The 22,057-nt window shown below is 42.5% G+C and overlaps 1 protein-coding gene across 5 annotated transcripts in view; it reads right to left on the bottom strand.

Moving 5' to 3' along the window:
* Positions 1-22,057, bottom strand: part of cadm3 (cell adhesion molecule 3) — an 89,762-nt gene continuing 67,705 nt past the window's right edge. Inside the window, exons 6-11 of one of the 5 annotated variants that reach the window (XM_038717392.1) lie at positions 17,540-17,710; positions 16,868-16,958; positions 11,137-11,309; positions 9,720-9,743; positions 6,835-6,960; positions 1-4,292 (exon numbers count right to left, since the gene is read on the bottom strand). In XM_038717392.1, the coding sequence (XP_038573320.1) occupies positions 4,174-4,292; positions 6,835-6,960; positions 9,720-9,743; positions 11,137-11,309; positions 16,868-16,958; positions 17,540-17,710 (704 nt within the window). In that variant the 3' untranslated portion in view covers positions 1-4,173. The remainder of the gene's footprint in view (positions 4,293-6,834; positions 6,961-9,719; positions 9,744-11,136; positions 11,310-16,867; positions 16,959-17,539; positions 17,711-22,057) is intronic. The other 4 variants (XM_038717395.1, XM_038717396.1, XM_038717393.1 and 1 more) reach the window with 4 other exon arrangements.

Raw genomic sequence — 22,057 nt, 5'->3', positions numbered from 1 at the left:
TGAAATTAACCCAAATGCATGTTTATTGAAGTCAACAACTGAACCGGTATTTTAACAAAAAAATTAAATAAAATAAACAAATACTGTATGAACATAACAGCCAACAGACGCAAAACCCACCACAGCATGCGGTTGGGTCTCGCCTCGATGACATCATCAGCCATTGTACAAATTAACATACATGACAGCACTATTCTCATGTGATATGGATATTTATCGAAAAGGAAGACTTGTCATCCAAAATTATAACCCTAAGAACATGGACATTGTTTTAGTCATTGAGATAATAAAGTTTTTATGAATGCAACACATGTAAGAGTGTCTCCGGAGTCTGTTTGAGTCAAATAATACACACCTCACACTCAGACACAAACACACATACACACACATATGTACAAGTACGCCATATTCACAGACATCATGCCTGCCGTGCATATCCAGATATGTGTGTGGATGTGTATGTATGCAAAGTGTGTGTGCAAAGTGTGTATAGGTGCGCTTGTAAGAGTATCCAGTAAAGGCAACACTATATACATGAAATTATATAAAAATGGTTGTTGAAACAATAAAGTATGCAAAAACGGAATTTCTAACCTTCAAGTTTTGGAAAATCTAATTTAAAAAAAAGAAAATGATTATCGATTGAACTGAAAGTAACACATTTAAGATTATGCACACCTTTTACAAAACATAATTTAAAAATCAATTTGTTTGTACTACAAAAAAGGAAAGAGATGACTGGCAGCTAGTGTGCGACTGCTTGAAGAGGAGTTGGTGAGAGTCAAGTGGTGCAGCAGGACAGCTCGGCCGGACTGAAGAGAGAAAAAGAAAAGCTGCGGTTTGCTGGCATCTGGTGACAGCTAGTCATTACTGCACTGATGCAATGAAATATGAATTAGACTGACTGCATGTCCCAATTCAGCGCCATTGTACCCCTACATGTTTTTAATGTAGCAGTATTTGGGAAGAGCCCTACTTCATCAGTTTTCTCAGTGTTATTCAGAGGACTGCAGTGTTCAGGAGGTATAGGCGGGTTTAACTGGGACACGGCCTATGTTTGCAGATCAGAGAACAGCAGCGGGGTCAGTAGGGCAGACCACCACTCTTGTCTCAGGAGAGAAGCTTGTCGGCACTACTCATCTCCAACACTATCTACATTTCAAACTGTTCCTCATGCAAGCTACATGCTAGCACATTAACCAAGACGAAGGACAGGACGATAAATTACAGGCAAATACAGGTCCATTGGTTTTTCAATAACACTACACTTTGTTGAGTGTGAGACAGGTATTCCTCTCTCCATACCACTGAGCAGAATTACTGGGGTTGAACAGAAATCAAAGGTTACTCATGACAGTAAACTCTGTGAGACAAAGCCCATCCTCTGGTCTGCAGACATGAATCCTGTGAAAAGCTGAAGAGTGCTGCGGAGCAAACATGAGATAAACAGCATTCTGAAATCTTCCAAATCTTCATCTTGGTTTGTTTAAAGCTGTCTGGTGAATGTCCAAACAGTCTGCAACAGAATTTAAACACCGTTTGAGCCAAGTTTTCTACAGTGTCAACTTATTAGCCTCCCCAATTCCAAAGAAGAGCTCTAAGAAGAAAAAAAAAAACAGAAAATAAACAGCTGACCCTGCTTCAGGTAGCCTCACCCTTTGTAGTATAGCTAGCTTATAGACACACTAGCCGGGCCACTTGGCTCCAAAGCAGCTAGCTAGGTAGCAGTTAACGACAATGCGGGATAGGTACGAAAAGCACAATCCCTGAACGTTCCCAAAAAGGCTGTACAAAAACTATCACAGACATAACTGTCTACAGGTAGGCTGACAACAGCAAATGGATTCCTCTCCAAAACACTTCCAAAGAGTGCTGCAGAGAGTCATCAGCGCACGCCTGCAAACCTAGAGGCGCTACTTCTACTGTATGTTTACATGGACGCATGAATGAGAGAGAGACCAGCAAGGAGAATCGCACATCGATCAGAGATGGAGGGGGGGAGACGAGGGGGAAGGAGTGATGAGGAGAGACCGGGTGAAGGTGGATCAGGACGCAGACAGCATGATTGATTAAAGAATGAAAAGAAATGGACGAGCGGAGCGGAGGGGGAAAAAAAGAGAAGAGGACATTTAAGTTCCTAAATGACTTTCTGTAGTGTTAGTGCAGCCCAGACTCCGGCTCGGCACCCTGCCCACCAAGCCAAACCTTGGCATATGAACAGCCTGGAGCCCAGAGCCTCTTAGTTAGATTGCAATCAATTTCCACGACCGGGCCAAGTGGAGCTTGCCAATGCCAAAGTGAACTCCCAACCTTGATAAAACACCGTTCATTTATGGGAACCTTTTGCTAAGCTGGCGAATGATTCCTGCTCACAATAACACACACACAGAAAAAAAAAAACAATAACAGAAAGTTGGGGGTTTTTTTGCCAGGAAGTTTGTCATTATGCATGTAGGCAGTCCTGTCTGGCCCTGTAGTGGAAAGCAAGCCAGCATATTCACCTCCCAGAGGAGCAACCGTGCCAGCTTCTTAGAGGAAGTCATGACATCACTACTCAATGAATTTAGCGCCAGGTGGTCTCGCCAAGACAAGCTGTCTGCTGCAGGGAGAAAGACGGTGGAGGGGCACGGTGGAAGGATGACCACAGCGGTCCATATGCACTGGGCAGTGATAGTCCAGGGAAACTCCCAACAAACACTACGACACCTTTCGAAGCTGTGTTCGAATCAAGGTTTTGCTACAGTTTAGTGTTTGGGAGCAGAGGGCCGACAAAGCTGGGGGGGGGGGATAAGTAAATCAACCAATAGCATCAAAACCATGATCCCCCAAAAAATCAAATTACAAGTCGGAAATTAGATTTATGGACTCCTGTACTGACAAATCGACAGACACTGTAAACACTGACAGTAACACACTGAGACACTGAGGAGAGAAAATCTCCCATACTGTAAGTCCCCGAAAAACCAAAAGGAATAAAAGAACAAGAACAAAGGAAGGAAACGTTCCTCATACAAATATTTGCAGTTAAGGTTAGTTTTACTCGCAACATCATCGTCGTTATTTTTATATTTTTTTACCCAGATAGTGATAGTTTCGACTCTGCATTTCCACGCATGTAATAAAAACAGGCAGGCGTTTTTTTAGAGTATATAAGTTACTGTAATGCAGTAACAGAGTGTACGAGAGAAAGAGAGAAAGAGAAGAGGGAGAGAAGAAGGAGAGATAGAAGGTAGAAAGAGGAGAGAGAGTGTATTTACAGCACACCAAACATTTTCTGTCAAGTAAAAAGAATGCTATATAATTCTATATATATATATATTTATATATGTATACTGGAGCCCCTTGGCTTGGTAGCCAAGGTGGGAATGCTATTTTGAGTTGCAAGTTGTGTGGTGCTGCATTGTGGGAACGGCTCGTACCAGGGTTTGTGAGGACAGGAAGAGGTTTGATGGCATAAAAAGATTAAACTGTGAGAGAGGGAGATTATGTTCGTCAGTCATAATTTGTTTTAGATGGATTTCTCTGCCACTAGAATGTTTACAGAGGGATACTGCCTTGTTAGATGGAGAGAATGAGGACACAAACGTGAAAAGACAGAGCTGGCTTGGCTTAAATGTTGAGGCAACAGGCTGGCGTGGTGTGAGAAGTGAAGTATCAGCTTGGGATGTCAGGAATGTGGGTTTACAATTTTGCTTTTTCGAGTTGCTGACATTTAGAAATGTGTTAATGTGCCATCCGGGAAATAATTCAGACATGTTAGTAGGAGGCTCCTGTTTGTTAATCTGAGCATCTACGAGCATTCGAGTCTGTGTGAGAAGAGCTTCCCCCAAAACTGACTCATGTACAGTATGCATTTATGTTTTTGTGTGTCTGTTTTTTTTTTTGTTTTTTTTTTTGAGTGTGTAACTTCAGTTCGTCCATATATCAGTGCAAAATCTCACTTCCCTGTATCAATTCAAAAAGGGTAGTACCAGTTGAAGCTCAACTCATCGCTTTATCCTGCCCACAGTTCTTTCCCTCCCTTCCCCTCCCATCATCCCTCCAACAGAGTGAAGAACTGAAGCGTTGTGAAAACAAATGGAGGTTTCCCCCTCCCTCACTCCTCCCCTCTATACATGTCCTCCATCCTTTCCTCCTCCTCCCGTTCCTTTCCTCCACCGCTCCATCCTCAATCTAGATGAAGTACTCTTTCTTGTCCTCTGCTCCGGAGTGGCCTCCTTCTGCGTTGATGATGGCCGTGTCGGCGTCGGGGGCGTCGTCCGAGCCCTTGGCCTCGTGGGTCAGATACGTTCCTGTGTAAGGAGAAATAGAAAAAGAGATACAGAGAGAGAGAGAGAGAAAGCGAGAGAGAGAAGGGGGATATGAAATAAGATTGTGGAGGCAGTAAAAGTCAAACACTGAAACTGTAAAACAACAAAAGGTCAGCAGGACAGAGACTTGAGAATGCAGTGGCAAGATGTTTCAAAATTGTGTCAAATGTGCTTTTGGTAATTTGTTTTTCATTACTATGTAGGAAAGTAGTCTTTAGGTTGTGGACAGCTAGGAGGTAAAGTCCTGGAAAAAGTCAGAAAAGTCAGTTCAAGCATTCATTTGGTCTGCAGGTCAAAGACTGACTTGCAGGTTAAAAACTGGTGTAAACTGAGTACAAAAGCATCTAGGACACATATAATTTCCCATAAGTTCCTGGGAATCAGCATCACAGAGAATCCGACATGGTCATCTCACATCTCCACGCTGGTGAAGAAAGCTCAGAAACGGAAGAAACTGGATTTCTTGAGGAAGCTTAAGAAGGCCAAATTCCCACGCCAAGATCTTTTACAGAGGAGCAATAGAAAGCATCCTGACTGGAAACATCACTAACTGGCATGGGATGTGCACCTTCAGGACCAGAGGGCTCTGCAGCGGGTGATTAAAACTGCTCAGAAGATCATTAGTACCCATTTCCCGAGCATCAGTGATATCGGTGAGGTGAGGTGCCTACGCAGAGCCCAAAGGATACTAAAGGACAGGACCCACCCAGCCACAGTCTGTTCACTCTGCTGCCTTCTGGGAAGAGAGATAGAAGTTTCAGCTGCCGTACCACCAGACTGCAGAACAGCTTTTCCCCCCAAGCTATCAGACTCTTAAGCTCAAATTCATCCTCAGCACTGCGCCACTGATTATATGTCTAGATGTCTTTTGACCTCCAAATCACTAAATAAATACTAACAGGGCTCCATCGAGCCTTTGTCATCCAAATAAAACCAAGTCCTGTTTTTGATAGGATTTTATTCTACAGTTGATTCTCCTGCTAAGAACCGGACGAGCAACTCCGCAGCACAACTTTATTTTTCAATGTTTATGTAATGAACATGCATTCTTGACCTTGGAAATAGCAGTTTAACAAAATAATCTAAACTCAAACTCTACATACAAGCTTTTTCTGGAGCTTTCAGCCACATGTCACTTTCTTTTTCACCCAATAGACTTAAATTAGTTGTCATGTAGTTGACTCAGTTGTCATCACATGACCTAGGTAGGGAACTTCTCTATAACAGGTGGTCGTATGCAATATGGGACAATGCTACAGCAGTGGGCAACACCACACTTATAGAATCATCTTGGACAAGAGACTGAATGAATGGCGGAAACAGACAACATCAGCTGTTTGATCACCAGACCAAAAACAGGTCACACCATAGCCCGAGAAGGGTTCAAAGTCACTCATGAAAAGTTAGAGGACAGCTGGAGAAAGATGAAGAAGAATGTGAGATCGGAAGCTCTGGATAGGGTTAGCAACTGGAACTTGAGTTAAAATAATTTTGTCAACCAACTTATAAAGTGTTTTACACTATGATAAAACCAAAGTGTAAATTTCTAGCCATTGTAATGTAAGTGCACATATTGCCAGTTGTTTCATCGGTTGCTTTTACGCTTCATTAGTGAGAACTATCTGCATTTACTCTCACATACTGGCAGAGAAATGACAGAGAATGATTGCAAATACTAGAATAATTGCTCACTCCTGACCTGCAGATTTGTACAGATGCAGTCACCAGACAGTGAGGAGCTTTACACTATCACCCCCAGATAGAACTCTTCTCTGCACAAGTGCCTTAACCAGCCAGAGAGAGTCACTATTGCACTCACAGACATGATCTCGCACAGACATCTGTGAACACTGGCCACCGAGTGATTGTGTTCAATATTCTGAACCAGCTGGACGCACTGGAGCCAGGAATTGAATCTGGCACACTAAGGTGGTGGTGGTGGTGTTTATCAACTGTGCCACCTGGGTGCTAACACAAGTATTTAGTATCCTTTAAATTTCACCTGTGCCCTGGTGGAGCTAAAATATTAGAATTTGCTTAATTCTTGTTTGTTTATCTGCTAAAAATGTTTTTTTGAGACCTGAATATGAGTGAAAACGAAGAAAAAGTAACACTTTCCTGTTCACATCATGTCACACATCATGGCCAGAAAGCAATTATGCTTCTGCCACCACACTTTAAATCCCATATTGGGCCACATAATTGAAAATATCACAGGAAGTTGAGTGAACTAAAATGTATTAAAAGGCAATGAATAAACATTCACTTATTGTCATTCATTAATTTTTTTATTCTGCTTTCAGAGTAAAATATGTGAGGTTTATGCTTAGAATCCATATTTATGAGTGCATTTGCATTTCTGTGTGTCCTTCCATTTGTATGCATATACATGTCCGTACGTGTGAGATCCTGGTCCCCAGCATGTCTCCATATTTATGCAAGTGTATCTCTGTATACACACTCATGCATGCATGCATAAGTGCGTCCGCGTGTGTTCATGTGTCTGTGTGTGTGAGCAGTTGACCTTTGTGTCTGATGAGGTATCTGCCGAGGACGATGAGAAGGCAGAGCAGGATGAAGACGATAACAGCCACCACCCCTCCAATCACGGCGTGGTCCACCCCCGAAGAGGTCGACATGGCTGTGGGGTCTTAAGAAGAGTGTGGAGAGGAGAGGAGAGGAAAGGAGAGGAGAAGAGAGGAGATAGGGAAGTCATGTAGTAAAGATAAGAATTTGGGAGTCACAATTTGAGAGAGGGAAGGGGAAAATGGATGAAAAAGAAAGGGACAAAGAGTGACAGAAAATGAGGTAGAGACAGTAAGAAATAATGGGAGAGAAGGGAAGAGGGAGATTAAGAGCAGAGAGGGAGGGAGGGATAGGGGGGGTGGATGAATATTGGTGGAAATGGGAGACGGATGATGAAAGGCAGCAGAAATAGAGAAAGAGAGAGAGAGAATAATGGGGAGAGTGACAGAGAGAAGGCAAAAAGAAAAGCAAAGAAAAGAAAAGAACAGGGGAGCGGAGAAGACTTGTCAATGTACAATACCCAGGCACAGTGGCAAACCTTCAGAAGACAAAGACAAGGATATGAAAAAAGCCAGGCAAAAAAGAAAAGGGGCCACCGCGTCACCCTCCATTAAAAATTGTTCGTGCCTAACATGCAACAGGATTGTGCAGTTTACCGACCAAGTTCCAATCACTTGTAAGAACCCTGTGGGAGGACACACTCCTGATATTGGGTGAAATACTTGCCCCTTCAGCTGTGCTGATTTCCATCTTTTCACTTAAATTTAGGATTTTATACTCTTCTATGGACTGAGACTTTCATTTTGTAGAATCCAAGGGTGGATTCCAATCCAGGTAACTGCACCAGGGCCCCAGACCCCCAAGGCCTCAAAAGGCCCAGATTCAGTTTTTGTGGTAATTTGATTAAATACAAATTTTAAGTTATCTTCTAATAGTTGTACTAGTTTAATCCAGTCATGGTATTTCATACACTTTAGTATACTTTTCATTTGTTTAAACTGAATAGACCTTTACTTAATTGAAACCAAGGAATATGTACTTAGTAATAAAAGCTGAGCATAAAATATGTTTAAATATACTTAACATATATTTATAACACTTTTTGAAAATGCATTTTAGCACATTCAAAAATTAATTCAAAAAAAGTTTCCTTTAATAAATATAGTCTAGTATAAACTCATGGGTTTTCAATTAATAGCAAGTTAATGTTATTAATTAATGTTGCTTTAAATATACTGTAAAAGCCATGAAATACACAAATTAAAAATGCATTTTAAAAAAACATTATTTTAGATTCACTTTAAACTAATACAAACTTACATTATCCATATAAGCATTATCTACTACATACTAGATACTGCTTACATATATAGTTTCTTTAGGTTTTAAAGTACAATATACTTTTATACTAGTACTTAAATATAGTTTGTATACTTAAAGTATGATTTCATTATGAAACAAAGAAAATAAAATTTCACTTGGGGAAGCTTCTGAATAAAAATTTATAATTCATGGCGGTCAAGTTAAAAACAAGACGTCTTTTCATTGGCTTTGAAAAGCTGTCAATTTTGAGATGCAACTTTTCACCCAACAGCAGAGATTTGAATTTTTCCTTCCCAGTTCCCCTCGCTTCAGCCACTTTAGCTACTTGCCCCTCAGAGAAGAAAGCAGTCGACGCGTAACTAATTTGATATATCATTTATTTCGCCTGACTTTTCAGACCAGATCAAACGCCGGGTGTCAATATGAAAGTCATTCAGATAGATAGAACTCAAAAGCGGCACTTCTCATGTCAAAATGCGTTTTAAAAAAAGACTAGAAAACAGATTAAAGTGGAATAAAAAGGAAAGGGCGGTGGAAGGAGAGGCTGGTTTGTACTTAGTGAATGTTTGAGGGGTCAGCCCAATGTGGAGGGCTTCAACCAGTCACAGGAAGATACAGGTAGCTTATAGATCCAATCAGAGAACAGGAATGAGAGATAGAGGCACAGCAACAGCCACTGATAACCAGAAACATAGACAAAATTGAAATTGAAGAGAGAAGAAAGGAACACATTACAACCAGCTGGGACACCAAATGATGGGTTGATTGAGCCAATTTTGGAAGAAAAAGTCACATTTCAGCCACTTAGAGAAGTGAAGGGGCATGACAACAGTTAACCAGAGGCCAGACGTAGAAACAGAACAAGGAGAAGAGGGGTGGTGGGGAGGGGAGGCTCTGAGCACCAGTCAGAATGACACACACGCACGGAAAGTCGAACACACACTCCGGCTGGCCAGCGTGGAGGTGAGAGGGGCATGCTGACGAGGCGAGACTGAGAATGAGCCTATAAATCCTGCTGTCAGCATCAAAGGAAAGCAGACAAGACCCAAGAACACCTCGAAGCCTGACCCTCCCCCCACCAGTACTCACACACACACACACACACACAGAACACACCCCTACACACACCCACAAACACACATAGAGGAAGTGGGACACCGTGTAAATGACTTGTACCACTTAAGGGGTCATGCTTGTGTGTGTGTGTGTGTGTCTATGTGAGACAGGTGTGAGCGCCCAGTGTGAAGGGTGCTGGTGTGGATGATTGCTGCATGTGTGAAAGTGTATGTGTGTGTGTGTGCGTGAGCTTGTGTTTTGAGCCTGTATGTGCATGCATGGGCAACAACAAAGCATTACGTGGGCAAGAGTATGAAATATTAATCTCTCCGCTTTCAAAGTTCAAAGTGTCCCCCAGACACAGGGGTAGTTTTCTTTTTTTTTTTTCTCCCCAGAGTGACAGACAGACAAAAAAAGACAGACCTACAGATGGACGAACAGACAGCCAGGTGCACAAAAAAGTTAGAACGACAGAAAGTCAGGCGACAGGTGGAAAACTTATACCTGCACTGTTGTCCCCAGCATCTCCTCAAGTGGATGAGTAGATGGATTGTTGGATGTTTAGATTGATGGATGAATGGATGGATGGATGGAGGCGTGGTTGGTTAGATGAGTGGAGCAGTGTGCATCGGGGGGGAAGTTTGGGGGTTAGGGATTATTAACAGGAAGAAAGAGGGGAAAAAAGAAAAAAAAACATCAAACAGCTGTGACACGGCCACACAAATGCCATTTTTTTCCTTCATTACGTGTTTAAGTCTGCTCTTGCTGTCAGCTTTGAGAATGTGTGTGTGTTTGCATGTATAACAAACTCCCAGTGTTTTTGCTCCACAATGCAAGCACAGTTTGTGTACTGAGGAAAAAAAAACAGCAAGGTAGTAACTTGAATGATGTTTGTTTTTCCACTCCATTACTAAGCTTCTCGCATCTCTCTTGTTTGTAGTGTGTGTGCAAGTGTGTAACTCAGATGGTTTTACCTGTGAAAGTGTAAACTCCATTCAGCCGGACGGAAACTGAGGGAGTAAGGGAGGAGGCGGGGGAGGAGTAGGATGGGGTGGCGGTGGGAGGAGCGATGCTTGCGGGGGAGGAGGGAGAGGAGTCGGGAGCGAATGGCAGGTCGGGGAAGAGGGCGTTGGAGAGGGTGGTGGTGGTGGGGAATTCGGAGATGGCGGTCGGCACGTCAACCACGGAGGTGGTGGGAGAAGAGGAGGGGTCGGGGAAGGAGGTGAGGTCAGAGGGAGAGGAGGAGGGGTAAGTGGGATCAGAGCGGGAGCCAGAGAGGACGTCAGGAGGAGAGGACGATGGGAGATAGGTTGAGGAGGCGGAGGAGGATGAGGAGGAGGAGTCAGTGGGATCAGAGCCGGAGCCGGAGCCAGAGAAGACGTCAGGAGGTGAGGATGATGGGAGATAGGAGGAGGACGAGGAGGAGGGGGGGAAAGGAGGGAAAGATGGATGGGTTGCAGAGCCAGGGGAGGAGGTGGTGGTGGTGGCGTCCAGGGAGTCTGGGTCCAGGAGATGTTGGGAGGAGGGGGAAGATGAGGCGCAGGAGGATTGGGAATGTGGAAGCAAAGCGCAAAAAATGGCCGTGGATCGAACAAACGGGACACATAAAAGCGAAGGGGAAAGAAGCGCAAGAACGAGCGAAAGCGTTTGGATGGTAAGCGGTGGTAGTCATGGTGGCGCGGTTGGATGAGAAAAGAAAAACAAAAAATAAAACACAAAAACAGGAGGAAAGAAACGAAAGAAAATCAGAAGAGAAAAAAGATGGAAGTACAAGCAAAAGCCACAACAAACGACAGAAATAAAAAAACGTGGTGAAGAAACGTAAAAGAAGAAGACATCCCAACTCTTTGTCTACATTTGTCCCCCTTTTTCCCCACCACACATCCCTCTTTCCTTTCTTCTTTTCACTTTCTCTTGTTACCTTGCACCAGGAGTGTGTATTCTCCCTGGCTCTGTCCAATGCCGTTGTCAGCGTGGCAAAGGTAGACACCGTTATCTGATTTGTTGAGCATCTCGAAGCGCAAGAAAGCACCGTCAACTTTGGCCAGTGGGGGGAGCTCTCCATCCTTCTTCTCCCACACGTAGGAGGTGGGCCTGAGACAGGAGAGAGGAAGAGAGAGACACAGAAAGAGAGAGTCCTGAGTTGAACTGTACATGCTCTGCAAAAAAAAGTAGAGTTAAATCAAACGAGGGGCCGAAGTGATGAGAGGAGAGGGGACCTGTGACAAGTGCTGCAGGAGAGAGAAAAAAAAGAAAAAATGATCAAGGGTGAAGTAGAGATGGAAAGGGAAAGGGGAGAGAAATGGTTGGAGGAGAGGTGAGACAGGGAGGAATGAAGATGGAAAAAGAAGAGATAAAAAAGCAGGAGAGGAGAGCCAGTGGGAAGAAATGACAGAAAGAGATGGATGTTACAGTGAGAAAATATAGAAGAGACTGAGGGAGAAGGAGAGAATAAAGGAGGGATGAGGGGTGAGAGTTCTTGCAGCAGGCGCTCAAAGTGAAAAAAAGGAACAGTGATGAAAATGATGGAAAGAAGGATGGCGTTAGGAGGAGTGCCGCAGCTTGAAGAAGAGAAGAGATTAAAAGAGACGGAGGGAGAAGAAGACGACAGAACAAAGATCAGCATTTCAAATCAGCCTGTGTTAAAAAAAAATCCATTCTGCATAACAGATTGTGTATGAGAGAGATAGCGAGACGCGCCTTGATAAAAGAATCAATTATGTAAATGTGCGAGTCCTTAAGCGATGTACAGTAATTACAATGACAGGGAGTCTGAATCGGGGACAGACCTGAGTGGGTTGGACTGATTAATCGCTCTTCGAAATGTGAAAAAACCCTCAGCGACACCTAAAGGTGAGATCCAAAAAATTCATGATAGAGACCAGGTGGCCATTTGTGGTAGTAATGTAACTGTTAAAGGCAGGAACAATGCGCCTCTTAGACCTCTTACTTCAAAATCTAGTTGGATGTTTCCAAGAGGCAACGCTGTTGTTGCTGCTGGGCAACGCTGACAGAAAGCCAGTGAGAAACATGATCTGTTCCCTTGACACCTGCTAAGCAAACACTTGGGAGACTGTGGAATTACTAAATTAAAACGACACATATTCAAAGTTTTGAATATGTGTCGTTTTAGGGATATAAAATCCTAACAATGCTAACCAAAAAAAGTACTGTACTGAAGCAAATACAAAATGAAGAGTCAACCATAAAATATTTAAAACAAGCGTGTCCTGACCATGTTTGGCTAGCGTCTGGTCACCTGCAATAAAATGCAATCAGCTGTTGTATTGCACCCCAATCCAACTTCTAGATAATATGCAATTAACTGAACAATTAACTTCACATTTACAGGCTGTAACTTGTGTCAGTCTGTTATACAGGAGGTCATTTAAGTGCAGAAAGCGGATTGGTCAGGCCATGCTGGTAATTCCCATCGTACAGGTCTAAACTCTGTGTTTTATTCTCGGCTATGAGCTCTGCTTAGGTGGAAACTTTTCAATTAGCATGCATGCATTAGTAAACACTGTACAAAAGTCATGCTACGCTTGAAGCCAATCTTTATTGCAATTATGGGTACTTTGGTGCTGCATATTCCTCCGTCTTGCATCTATAATCATTATCACGGTAAAGAATGAGCTATTGGGTGTTTTTGCTAAATTATTTATAGAAGCTTTCCTAGCTTTGCTTGTTATGTTAATGTACAAAATCTTTGTAATACAGCACTTATTTCTTATGTCTGTCATCTGATCAGTATTTTTACAGGGAGAGATTATTAAAGCCTGGTGTTATTTCATATTGTTCTCATTTCCAATAAAGACCAAAAAAAAAGACCAATCCACCAGTCCATCTCTCATTACTTCCTGACTTCCTACCCTGTCTGTGGCACTGGTTTCTACAGAAGATGGACATATTCAAAGCTGCTCTAATTACTATTTTTATATAATCAATGGATTAAATGACCAATCACATGACTCTGCAGCTATCCTCACTTGTACAGAGTTTTTTTCTCAGCTCATTGTTTTGGTTTTACAAACCACAGCTTAACTGTTTTGATTCAGTAATCAGCATAGTTTCAAGACTCATCAGGCAGCTGGTTTCAGCAAGAAATCTCTGATGAACCGGCTGTCACTCCCTGCTCGAATTTAACTGCTATAGAGCCATATGTTTCCCTCTGGATTTAGTGACCAAAACTAAGCTAAAAGGAGAGTGAATATTGGTCTTATACTGACACAACTGGAAATTAATGTTAATGTTGCACCGTGACTGCTAGATGTGTGATTTGCTTTATAAGCACAACTTTATAAGTTGATACAATGTTTTGTTTACCCCATATTGCACTGCACCTTAGAGGCCAAAAAAAACCCAGCAGGGCAGTAGCAAAGGTAGCTCAAACAGAAGCAAATAGATTTGTTGGGGACTATTTTAAGATGCGGATTAATACAGATTTGGTGATCTAGTGAGTATTTACAGCAGCAGGACTGATTATGTAGATTTGACTCAAAATAAACCAGAGCGCCCATCCTAACAAGGAACAGGTCACCTAGTGCAAAGATGTGGCTTGTTGATGAGTTTAGAGCAGAATAAACTATTTCAGGTTTTGGCTACAGAGACAACACTTGTGAGTAGGATCAATTCATGGATGTTTTTGGTCGTTTAATGGGATTTGTTAACAATAAAGAAGGAGAGAGAGAAATATCCTATAGAATATGGTTGGCCTTATCCTTTTTATAGCTTACAGATTAGAGTAATCCTGTTACATGTCACCAGCTGTTTTCTAACTGTGGCCATGACCTTGCACACATAAGGAAGCTTGCACGCGATAGATCAACGTTATGCAAGGCTTTTCAGCTGCAAATATGCTAAGTGAACGGTCTTAGGGAGTTTAACTTGGTTAAATGACATCAAGATCCGAAATGTGATGCAATTGCAAGCACTCCTGGGCCGGGCTGATCGAATAGATGTGAAATATAATAGAAAGTACAGCACAAATTCCTTTCTCTTCTATTAGAACACTCTTGCCGCCGGGGCGTCAAGGAAACACAGTATAGAATTTGATACGGTGAGTTATTCTTTTGAACCTGACAGGATGTGACCGCGGAAAGAGAAACGTGTGTATCGTGGAATGGAGTGTGACATTCATTGAGTTTGATTGGGGAGGGCAGCTCCTGAGGAGGAGAGGGACCCGAGTGGCTGGGTGTGTCGGAGGAAAGGCGTCTTCGCGGTGATTGGGTTTTGACTGACAGCTGCGGGGGCAACCTGTATCAGATTTTATTGGACACTAGCTCATCCACAAGCAGCGGTGCACGTAACTGAGCACGCTCCCCCTCTATCGCCCTCTCTTGCAGACACACACACACACACACACACACACACACACAGGCTTTCTATTGTTTGCTCTCCCTCTCTCTGTCTTAGTCATTCGCTTCTTGTCACCAAATCTTTCTGTCTCCTCTCCGCCCACGCTTTTCTCCGCTTCCCTCTCCTTCTCCCGTCGGTTTGTTTTCCTTCCCTCTCCACCTCTGCTTCCCTTGTCATTTTTTTGCCTCGATGTCACATTTTCTCTCTTCTCTTCTTCTATAGCCTCGCTTTTTTTTCCTTTTTTTTTTTTACATACAGCCTCTGCCACTCAGCATACGCTTTTATCTAAAGCCTTTCTGTGTATTAAGAGTTAAGTACATTTTTAGAATGGGTGATCCCAGTGGGATCTGAACCCTGAACCGGTGCACTGTCAGGGCCATTTTAAACTACACAGAACCATTTATTACCATAGAGAAAGTCTATTTCTTGTAAGGTACATGATTTAATGGACGCTTTCATCCACAGTGTCTAATTGTATCACAGATAAATAGATTTCCAGCATAGGTGGTCCCCGTGGGAACTGAACCCCTGTCCTTGGCACACGTGGCACGCCTTGCTTTTCTCCCGTCCATAATTTATCGACTCCCTTGCTGCCTGTAAAAGCACGTACATGTGATGACAGTCACCTCCCTCTACCCCGCCCCCTATCTGTTCCACCTGCCAATCAAACTAAACGACTAGTCTTATTCCTCGCCACTCCTGTGATGAGCTGACAGGGGGAGAGAGGGGAGGGGGGGAGGGATAGGAGCAGAGCAGGAGGAAGTGGAAGAGGAGGGGGGGTTTAGATGGAAAAGGTGTGAGGAGAGATAGAGGAGAGTTATAGGAAAGGACGGGGAGAGGAGGAGGGCAAGGAGGCGTCGTGACAAGACGGAGAGGAGCAAACGAGCCCTGAGTGACACGGCGGCGGAGAGATACCTGATGATGGAAGGATGGAGGGAGGCAGAGAGGGGAGCAGAGGGGGAGGAAAGTAGATCGATAGGGCTGGTTGGCTTGAGGTTCATCTATAATGCAGAAAGGCCAGGGGAAAGAGTGTACTTGTGTGGGCAGGATTTAAGACGGGGGGTTGTAGTTTGTTTGTGTGTTTGTAGTATCAGAAACATTGTGTTCACACTGCATCAGTGAACACGCACAAGCAGGTGTTTTTGCGTTAACTGCGCCCATGTGTATGTGTATGTACGTGTCGTGTTTGACTATCTGCACAAGGTGTCAGAAGTGAAACATGTTAAAGTGTGATGACTTACAAATGTGTATCTGTGTGTGTGTGTGCAGGTTATCAGTGCTGCTACTTGCACTTTGACACCTATTCAGGAACTAAATGTGGGTGTGTTTACACCGATTTAAAGTGCCTCTAAAATCTATTGAGACCTTCTACAATACTGGAGTGAAAGCTTTGATTAGAGCAAGGACAACCTGCCCTGTTCATTAGTCAATCATCAGTAAATGCTTTAGAAAGAGAAAAATAGGCCAGGTTGACCTGTTCGGTTATGCGCTCAGATTTGCTATACATAAGAATAATATTAAGTTCAAGTCATGGAGGTGAGAGATTACAATAGTACTGGCCAAGATGATATAATAAAAAGGCTACGAGTACTATATGAAAGTACATAAATCCTGAATTAACTGCCGAACATCCAAAACTGTCCTCACCAGAAACATGGCAGCATCAGTCAAATGTTCAAACAGTGTGTTTTCAATAAGTAGCGGAAGTATAGTGATGTTTTAAAATTTCAAACAGACTGACCTTGACAACGAAACACAATGGCGTCTAATGATCCGAGTCATATGAGTAATTTCTGAAGGCACTGACAGACACTTTTTGTAGTAAAGCTATGAGGATTTCTTGGTCCATCTGCCGTAAACACACAGTAAACCCTTTACTGAAGCTCATTTGAAAATGAAGCTTGCAAGGTTCCACCTGTCATCCACCTGATTTGGCACATGAAGCACTCCATGCTGGTGTATATGCCACATGTCATCTAACTAACGAGACTCTTGTAAAATGTGAGCTTTACTCAAATGATCTTAATTCCCTCCTTGTTTGCACAGACAAGAAAGCCTTGGTTATGTTGCAAACTGCCAGGAAATGTTAGAACATGAATTTTAATGATGTTTGGAAGTTGTGTTTGCTTTTTTATTTCATTATATGTATTTTACATTTTTATATAGAAGTCAATAAACTAACCTATAACTGTGTCTTAGTTCATGTGGTGATAATTAAGTTGGTAGGAGAACGTGTCTTTATATGGGCAGACATAGAGTGGAATGACACGTGTGAGTGCGTGCGTTTGCCTTACTCGGGGTTGCTGTTGCCTGAACACTGAAGATGAAACTTCTCTCCCTCTCTAGGCAGATCACTCTCAGGCTGGATCTGCACGTTAGGAGAATCTGTAAGTGGAAGACAAACACACACAAATACACACACACACACACACACACACACACAGTTACATAACAAAGGACTTATAACCGTACAGACATGCAAACAGCATGGATAGTCTCATTCATCCCCGCATCCATCTACTCCCATCTGCATCCTGTAGGCGTCACCATCTCTCTGCCTCCCAAAATGACATAACCCCTTTACACAACGACATCGCTTTCCCTCAGCGATGCAGTACTGCAGTCTCGCCCACAGGGGGCAGCACCAGCACAGACTCCGGCGACGTCGCTTATAGTTTCATTTCAGGTGATAACCTGCTCTTCTTATCCACAGTGACTCAACTCTGGTCAGGCGCACCAGCGGAGCAAGGTTAAATTCCTATGTGGCCATTATTACAGGTAACAATTATTGGAACAGAGATCAAACTGCAAAGGGGAGAAATGTGACTATACTGCCTAATAAAAGAGAAAAAAACAGAGCAGCTTCACTTTGCATTTCCCTCTCACATCTGTCTGTCCTCTACTCCCTCTCTCTTCCCAAAGCATCCTCCGTATTCCCACTCCACCCCATTCCCCAGTTGACTCACACAACACCCGCAGAGCCTGCTCGCTCCTCTTGTCCCCCGGGGCGAGAGAGGGATGGTCGACGGCGCAGGTGATGAGGGCGTTGTCATCACTGCGGCTCACCTCCAGGGTGAGCTCGCTGCTCACGTTGTATGTGGGATCGTCTGGAACGGACTCCACCACGTCTGGACGTCCTGAGGTGAAGAGGGACAGGAAGGGGAGGGGACAGTCAGGAGGAATGCGTCTGCATTTTAACCAGGGACCAGTACAACAGAGGTCCAACACAGATACAAAAATACACAACCCAAATGAACTACGGCCACAGAGAAAGGTCCTTTTACTGTAATTAGGATGTGGTGGTTTCATGTTGAGGAACTGCAATGACCCCTATTTGTTCCCATTAAATGAAAAATGCTTATCCTGTGCAGTTACCTTGTTCCCCTGGGTGTTTTGTTCTGCTATCTATCACTACATGCCACATACACTGTATGTCTAACAATGCATTTCTCCACATTTTAGGGCAATATCACACCTTTTCTCTCCCTCAAAGGATTTTTCTGCTGACTCATTCGGTGATGTATACAAATGTTTTATCCAGTAAAATGTAATCACAGATTTTAGGACGACCCTAAAACTTTCCACTGTGTAAAACCTGCAGGTCTATCCTCGTCCTCAAGCTAAGGGGAACTACCGGCAGTAACGTGGGTCTGAGGTCTGCCAAAAACGTGGTGAAACGATTAGTCAGTTAATCAACAACAATATTTATAATTCATATAAGTCATTAATCAAGCTAAACTGCACACTAAACAGTCACTGTTTACAGCTTTTCAAATGCGAGGATTTGCTACATGTCCCTGTTTTATACCACTGTACTTTATATATTTAATATCTGTCTAATATCTTGGGGGATTGGACTGTCAGAAAAAATAAGTAATGGAAAATTATGATGAGCATTCTCCTTCTGCTTTCTGACATTTTATAGACCAAGCTATTAATCTATTAAACAAAAAGCTGGTATTCTGATGAATTCATGATGAAAATAACTGTTAGTTGCAGCCCTAAATTTGTTGCATTTTCCAAAGACCTGTGATTGGGTCGAATTGACATGACTTTACTCACTTCTAAAAAAGTATAAATAACAACTCCAGACTGTGTCAGTCTTACATCCTGCCTGCACGAGGAAACAAGTAAAGAAAGTAAAAAATTCAGTTCCCTTTGGTACCCAGTAAAATAACATCAGTAAACTGCACGCTCATGTTTACTAACCAGCACAGCCTGTGATGTTTCATGCTGAAGGACACCAAAGGGACGAGAGAGGCTAAAGATCTAATGTTGCTCAGTCCAGCTTTCTTTGGACTCACTTGCTCGCTGTTGCTTAGGAGACCACTTGCATTTCACATGATGTAATCCATCATTGAGGACGGAGCGGCAACTATACCCAACAACAGAGCTTTATTTTGGCAAATAAAGACTATCATAGCATCTTAACTGCAATCTGTTGCAGCCATATTTTCTTATTTAGAGTGATAAAACAGCTCTGTTTTTCTGGTTTAAATGCACAGATTTTCATATAGACACTTTTCCATTTGCTGCTGCTGCTGTTTCTTTCTTCCCTGCATTTTACATTTCTGACAGGAGTCTGTGCTGATTTAAAAGAGGAAGAAGAACTGAGCAGGTGCAAGTGGGTCTGAGCAGCAGAAGACAAAGAAATATGAAAGCATAAACACAGTAGAGATCGTCATCCGGAGATCGCACTCTATTGTAAGAAAAAAATATCAAACCGGGTGGTCAGACCGTGAAAGTGGTTGGTGAATCTTGGAAAGTGGACCGGAACCTTATCACTTTCTCCTGCGTGGACTGACACACACACACACACACACACACACGGGCACATGTAGGTCAAGCTCATGAATAACATATACACAGTGAGGAGACAGAGATAGTGGCAGGGGAGCAGATTGCAAAACACACACTTGCACACACACTTTGCTCTGTCTCACTCTTTCTCTCTCTCACACACAGATATTAAAGACCCCTCCTCCCCCTCCTCCCCCTCTTCCCCCTCCTCCCCCTCCTCCAGAGAACTCTTCAAATACCACTGAATCTAATGACATCTCTCTTTTTATTACCATAACCAGTCCTCTGACCCGCAGAGAAAATTAGTTTACTTTCCAGGTGCATTTCAATAATCCTACGCCACTCAGAGGAGTCTTTTCGTCACTATCTGTGTCTCTCCCTCTCTCTCCCTCTCCCTAGGCACACACAAACGCAGACAGTATATAGCCTTTATTAAAGACCATGGGTCTGCAAAACTAGACCTGGGAATGAAGAAATGTTTCTGTTTGTTTACTCACTGACTCTTGTGTACAGTATTTTCCGAATCCTACAATTGAGTTCTAATACGTTTTTCAGGCCCAAGGGGTCATGTGACTGACTCAACACATTCATTAAGGAAAAGATAAGATGCAGTCAGTTTAAGCGTTTTTTCCCCCCAAGACAGCAGTGATGCACATTTCCTCATAATTCACATTTCCTCAGTTCATTATTAGATAATCAGGGTAAATTTGCATGTCAGCTGCTGCAAGCGGAGCAACAAGCAAATTGGACTGGGAAGCAATAACAGGTTGTGTTTCACTGGGTTACACAAAAAACAGATTCTATCTCTTAAAGGGTCAGTTCCCCCAATTTACAATTTTGTCTAGGTTTTGAGAGCTTTTATATTCCAGTCTCCACCCAGATACAATAGAGTGGAATGAAATTTTGATTGTGGCAGATAGCATCGGTAAGTGAATTTGAAAAAAATCAACAGTAACAACTCTCTCCAGTAACAGGGTCCTATTATAAAGTGTATGCTACATATATATATATTCTGTTAGAAAGTAATTCCAGTAAAAACTGAGATTATACTAACTGAACACATTATAAAGCACAAGGAAAGTAGGATTTTAAAAGTAATTTAAAAAATGAGACAGAGTTTGCAGCCCTCATCTCCTCCGGCGGGTCATTCCAAAGTCAAGGCACCCTAACTGCAAAAGCTCTATCACCTTTGAGTATAAATCTGGACGCTTACTGTTTTGTTTCACTCTTACAGCTCTCACAGCATTATTTCCATCTGCCGCAGAAAGCTGTTTTCAGCACTGATAAACTCACTGTACACTACCTGTTCAACAGACACAGTCAGTGACCAGCTGGTGAACACCGGAGCGTTTAGCAGCGTATGAGCCAGATATTTACCAAAGGATTTAAAACTCTGGACTGAAATGTTTATATTTACATACATTTAGGTCATGTAGCAGATGCTTCCAAAGCGACATACAATAAATACATTTGTCAGAAGAAAGTGAAAAAGCAATAAATCGCTGAAAGGATGTCAGGAGTTAGACCAGTGTGTAAGAGAGTGATAACTGGACTTCAAGTTGCCACAAACATGACTCTAAATGAATGATAATGTCTCTCCGTATCACCTGGATATGCATACAAACAGATGTTTGCTACTGCACCATGTTCGCCATATCAAATTTACAAGGTGATCATATGTCAATGTTTGTTGCCGCTTGTTTCAGCTGAGTCTCTACATATACCAGCGGACTGCAGAACAGCCCAGGCAACAGAAAAAATGATAAAGATCTGTGGTGATGGTGTGGAGGTAAAAATAAATGTGTGAAAAATGACAGTTCTTCAGTGTTAAATATATTTAAAACTGTGTTTCACAGTAGCAAGCACCCATCAGCATAAATTCATGTATATTTGCAGAAAAGGATAGCTTGCCTCTTTTTGAGAGCTTACATCTGGTAAAAGCAACTGTCTGTTTTTAATAATGTATTAGAGAGAAGGCCACACATTGCTACAGATGCTTCCACGCGTGTTTATCTAAACACAGTGCTTCACTCTACATCCTCAAGTCATCATTTTTGCTTAATTTATATTCTCAATATATGATATCATTGCCTTATCACATGATTCATTACTATTAAAACGGCTCAAAGTTTACAAAGGGTTCCCAAAAAATACCAAATCATTACAAAAACATATCATATCATCAAAGTTATTTTTTTAATGACTGATAAATCATTAAAAATAAATATCAATATTCAATTAGTGGAAGTGTGTGCGGCAATCTTCCTCTTTAATATTTAAACTCAACTATACTCCAGCATCTGCTAAAAAATTTAATGGGAGGCCCATACTTTCTTTTTATTAAAACTCCTATTTCTCGAATAAAGAAGGTGGGCAATTGGCACATCCTTGAGACAAACTTCCCCCAAGGTGGTGATGAGATGTGTATGAGGTGTCGGTGCTGCTGATGCTTCAACCTTCAAGCACACAGTGCACTGTAAAATGATCATATTAGGAGAATCAAACAACTGGATGCAGCGATTACTGCATGCGTTTGGGCCTTTAAGGCTGGAGAAGTGTGCTTGTGACCGTAGGTTCTGGATTAGAGCTGAAACAATGAGCCAATTAATCGATTAGTGGATGGAACCAAAATCATTTAGTCTAATGAGATGTAAAATGTTTGTTTTTATAATCAAAGAAATTAA

This window comes from Micropterus salmoides, unplaced genomic scaffold (genome assembly GCF_014851395.1).
Source record: "Micropterus salmoides isolate LMB-PRFRI ecotype aquatic unplaced genomic scaffold, ASM1485139v1 Ms_hic_scaffold_14, whole genome shotgun sequence".
Lineage (NCBI taxonomy): Eukaryota > Metazoa > Chordata > Actinopteri > Centrarchiformes > Centrarchidae > Micropterus > Micropterus salmoides.
The sequence above is the reverse complement of the archived record's forward strand: the minus strand, read 5'-3'. Positions and strand labels throughout refer to the sequence as shown.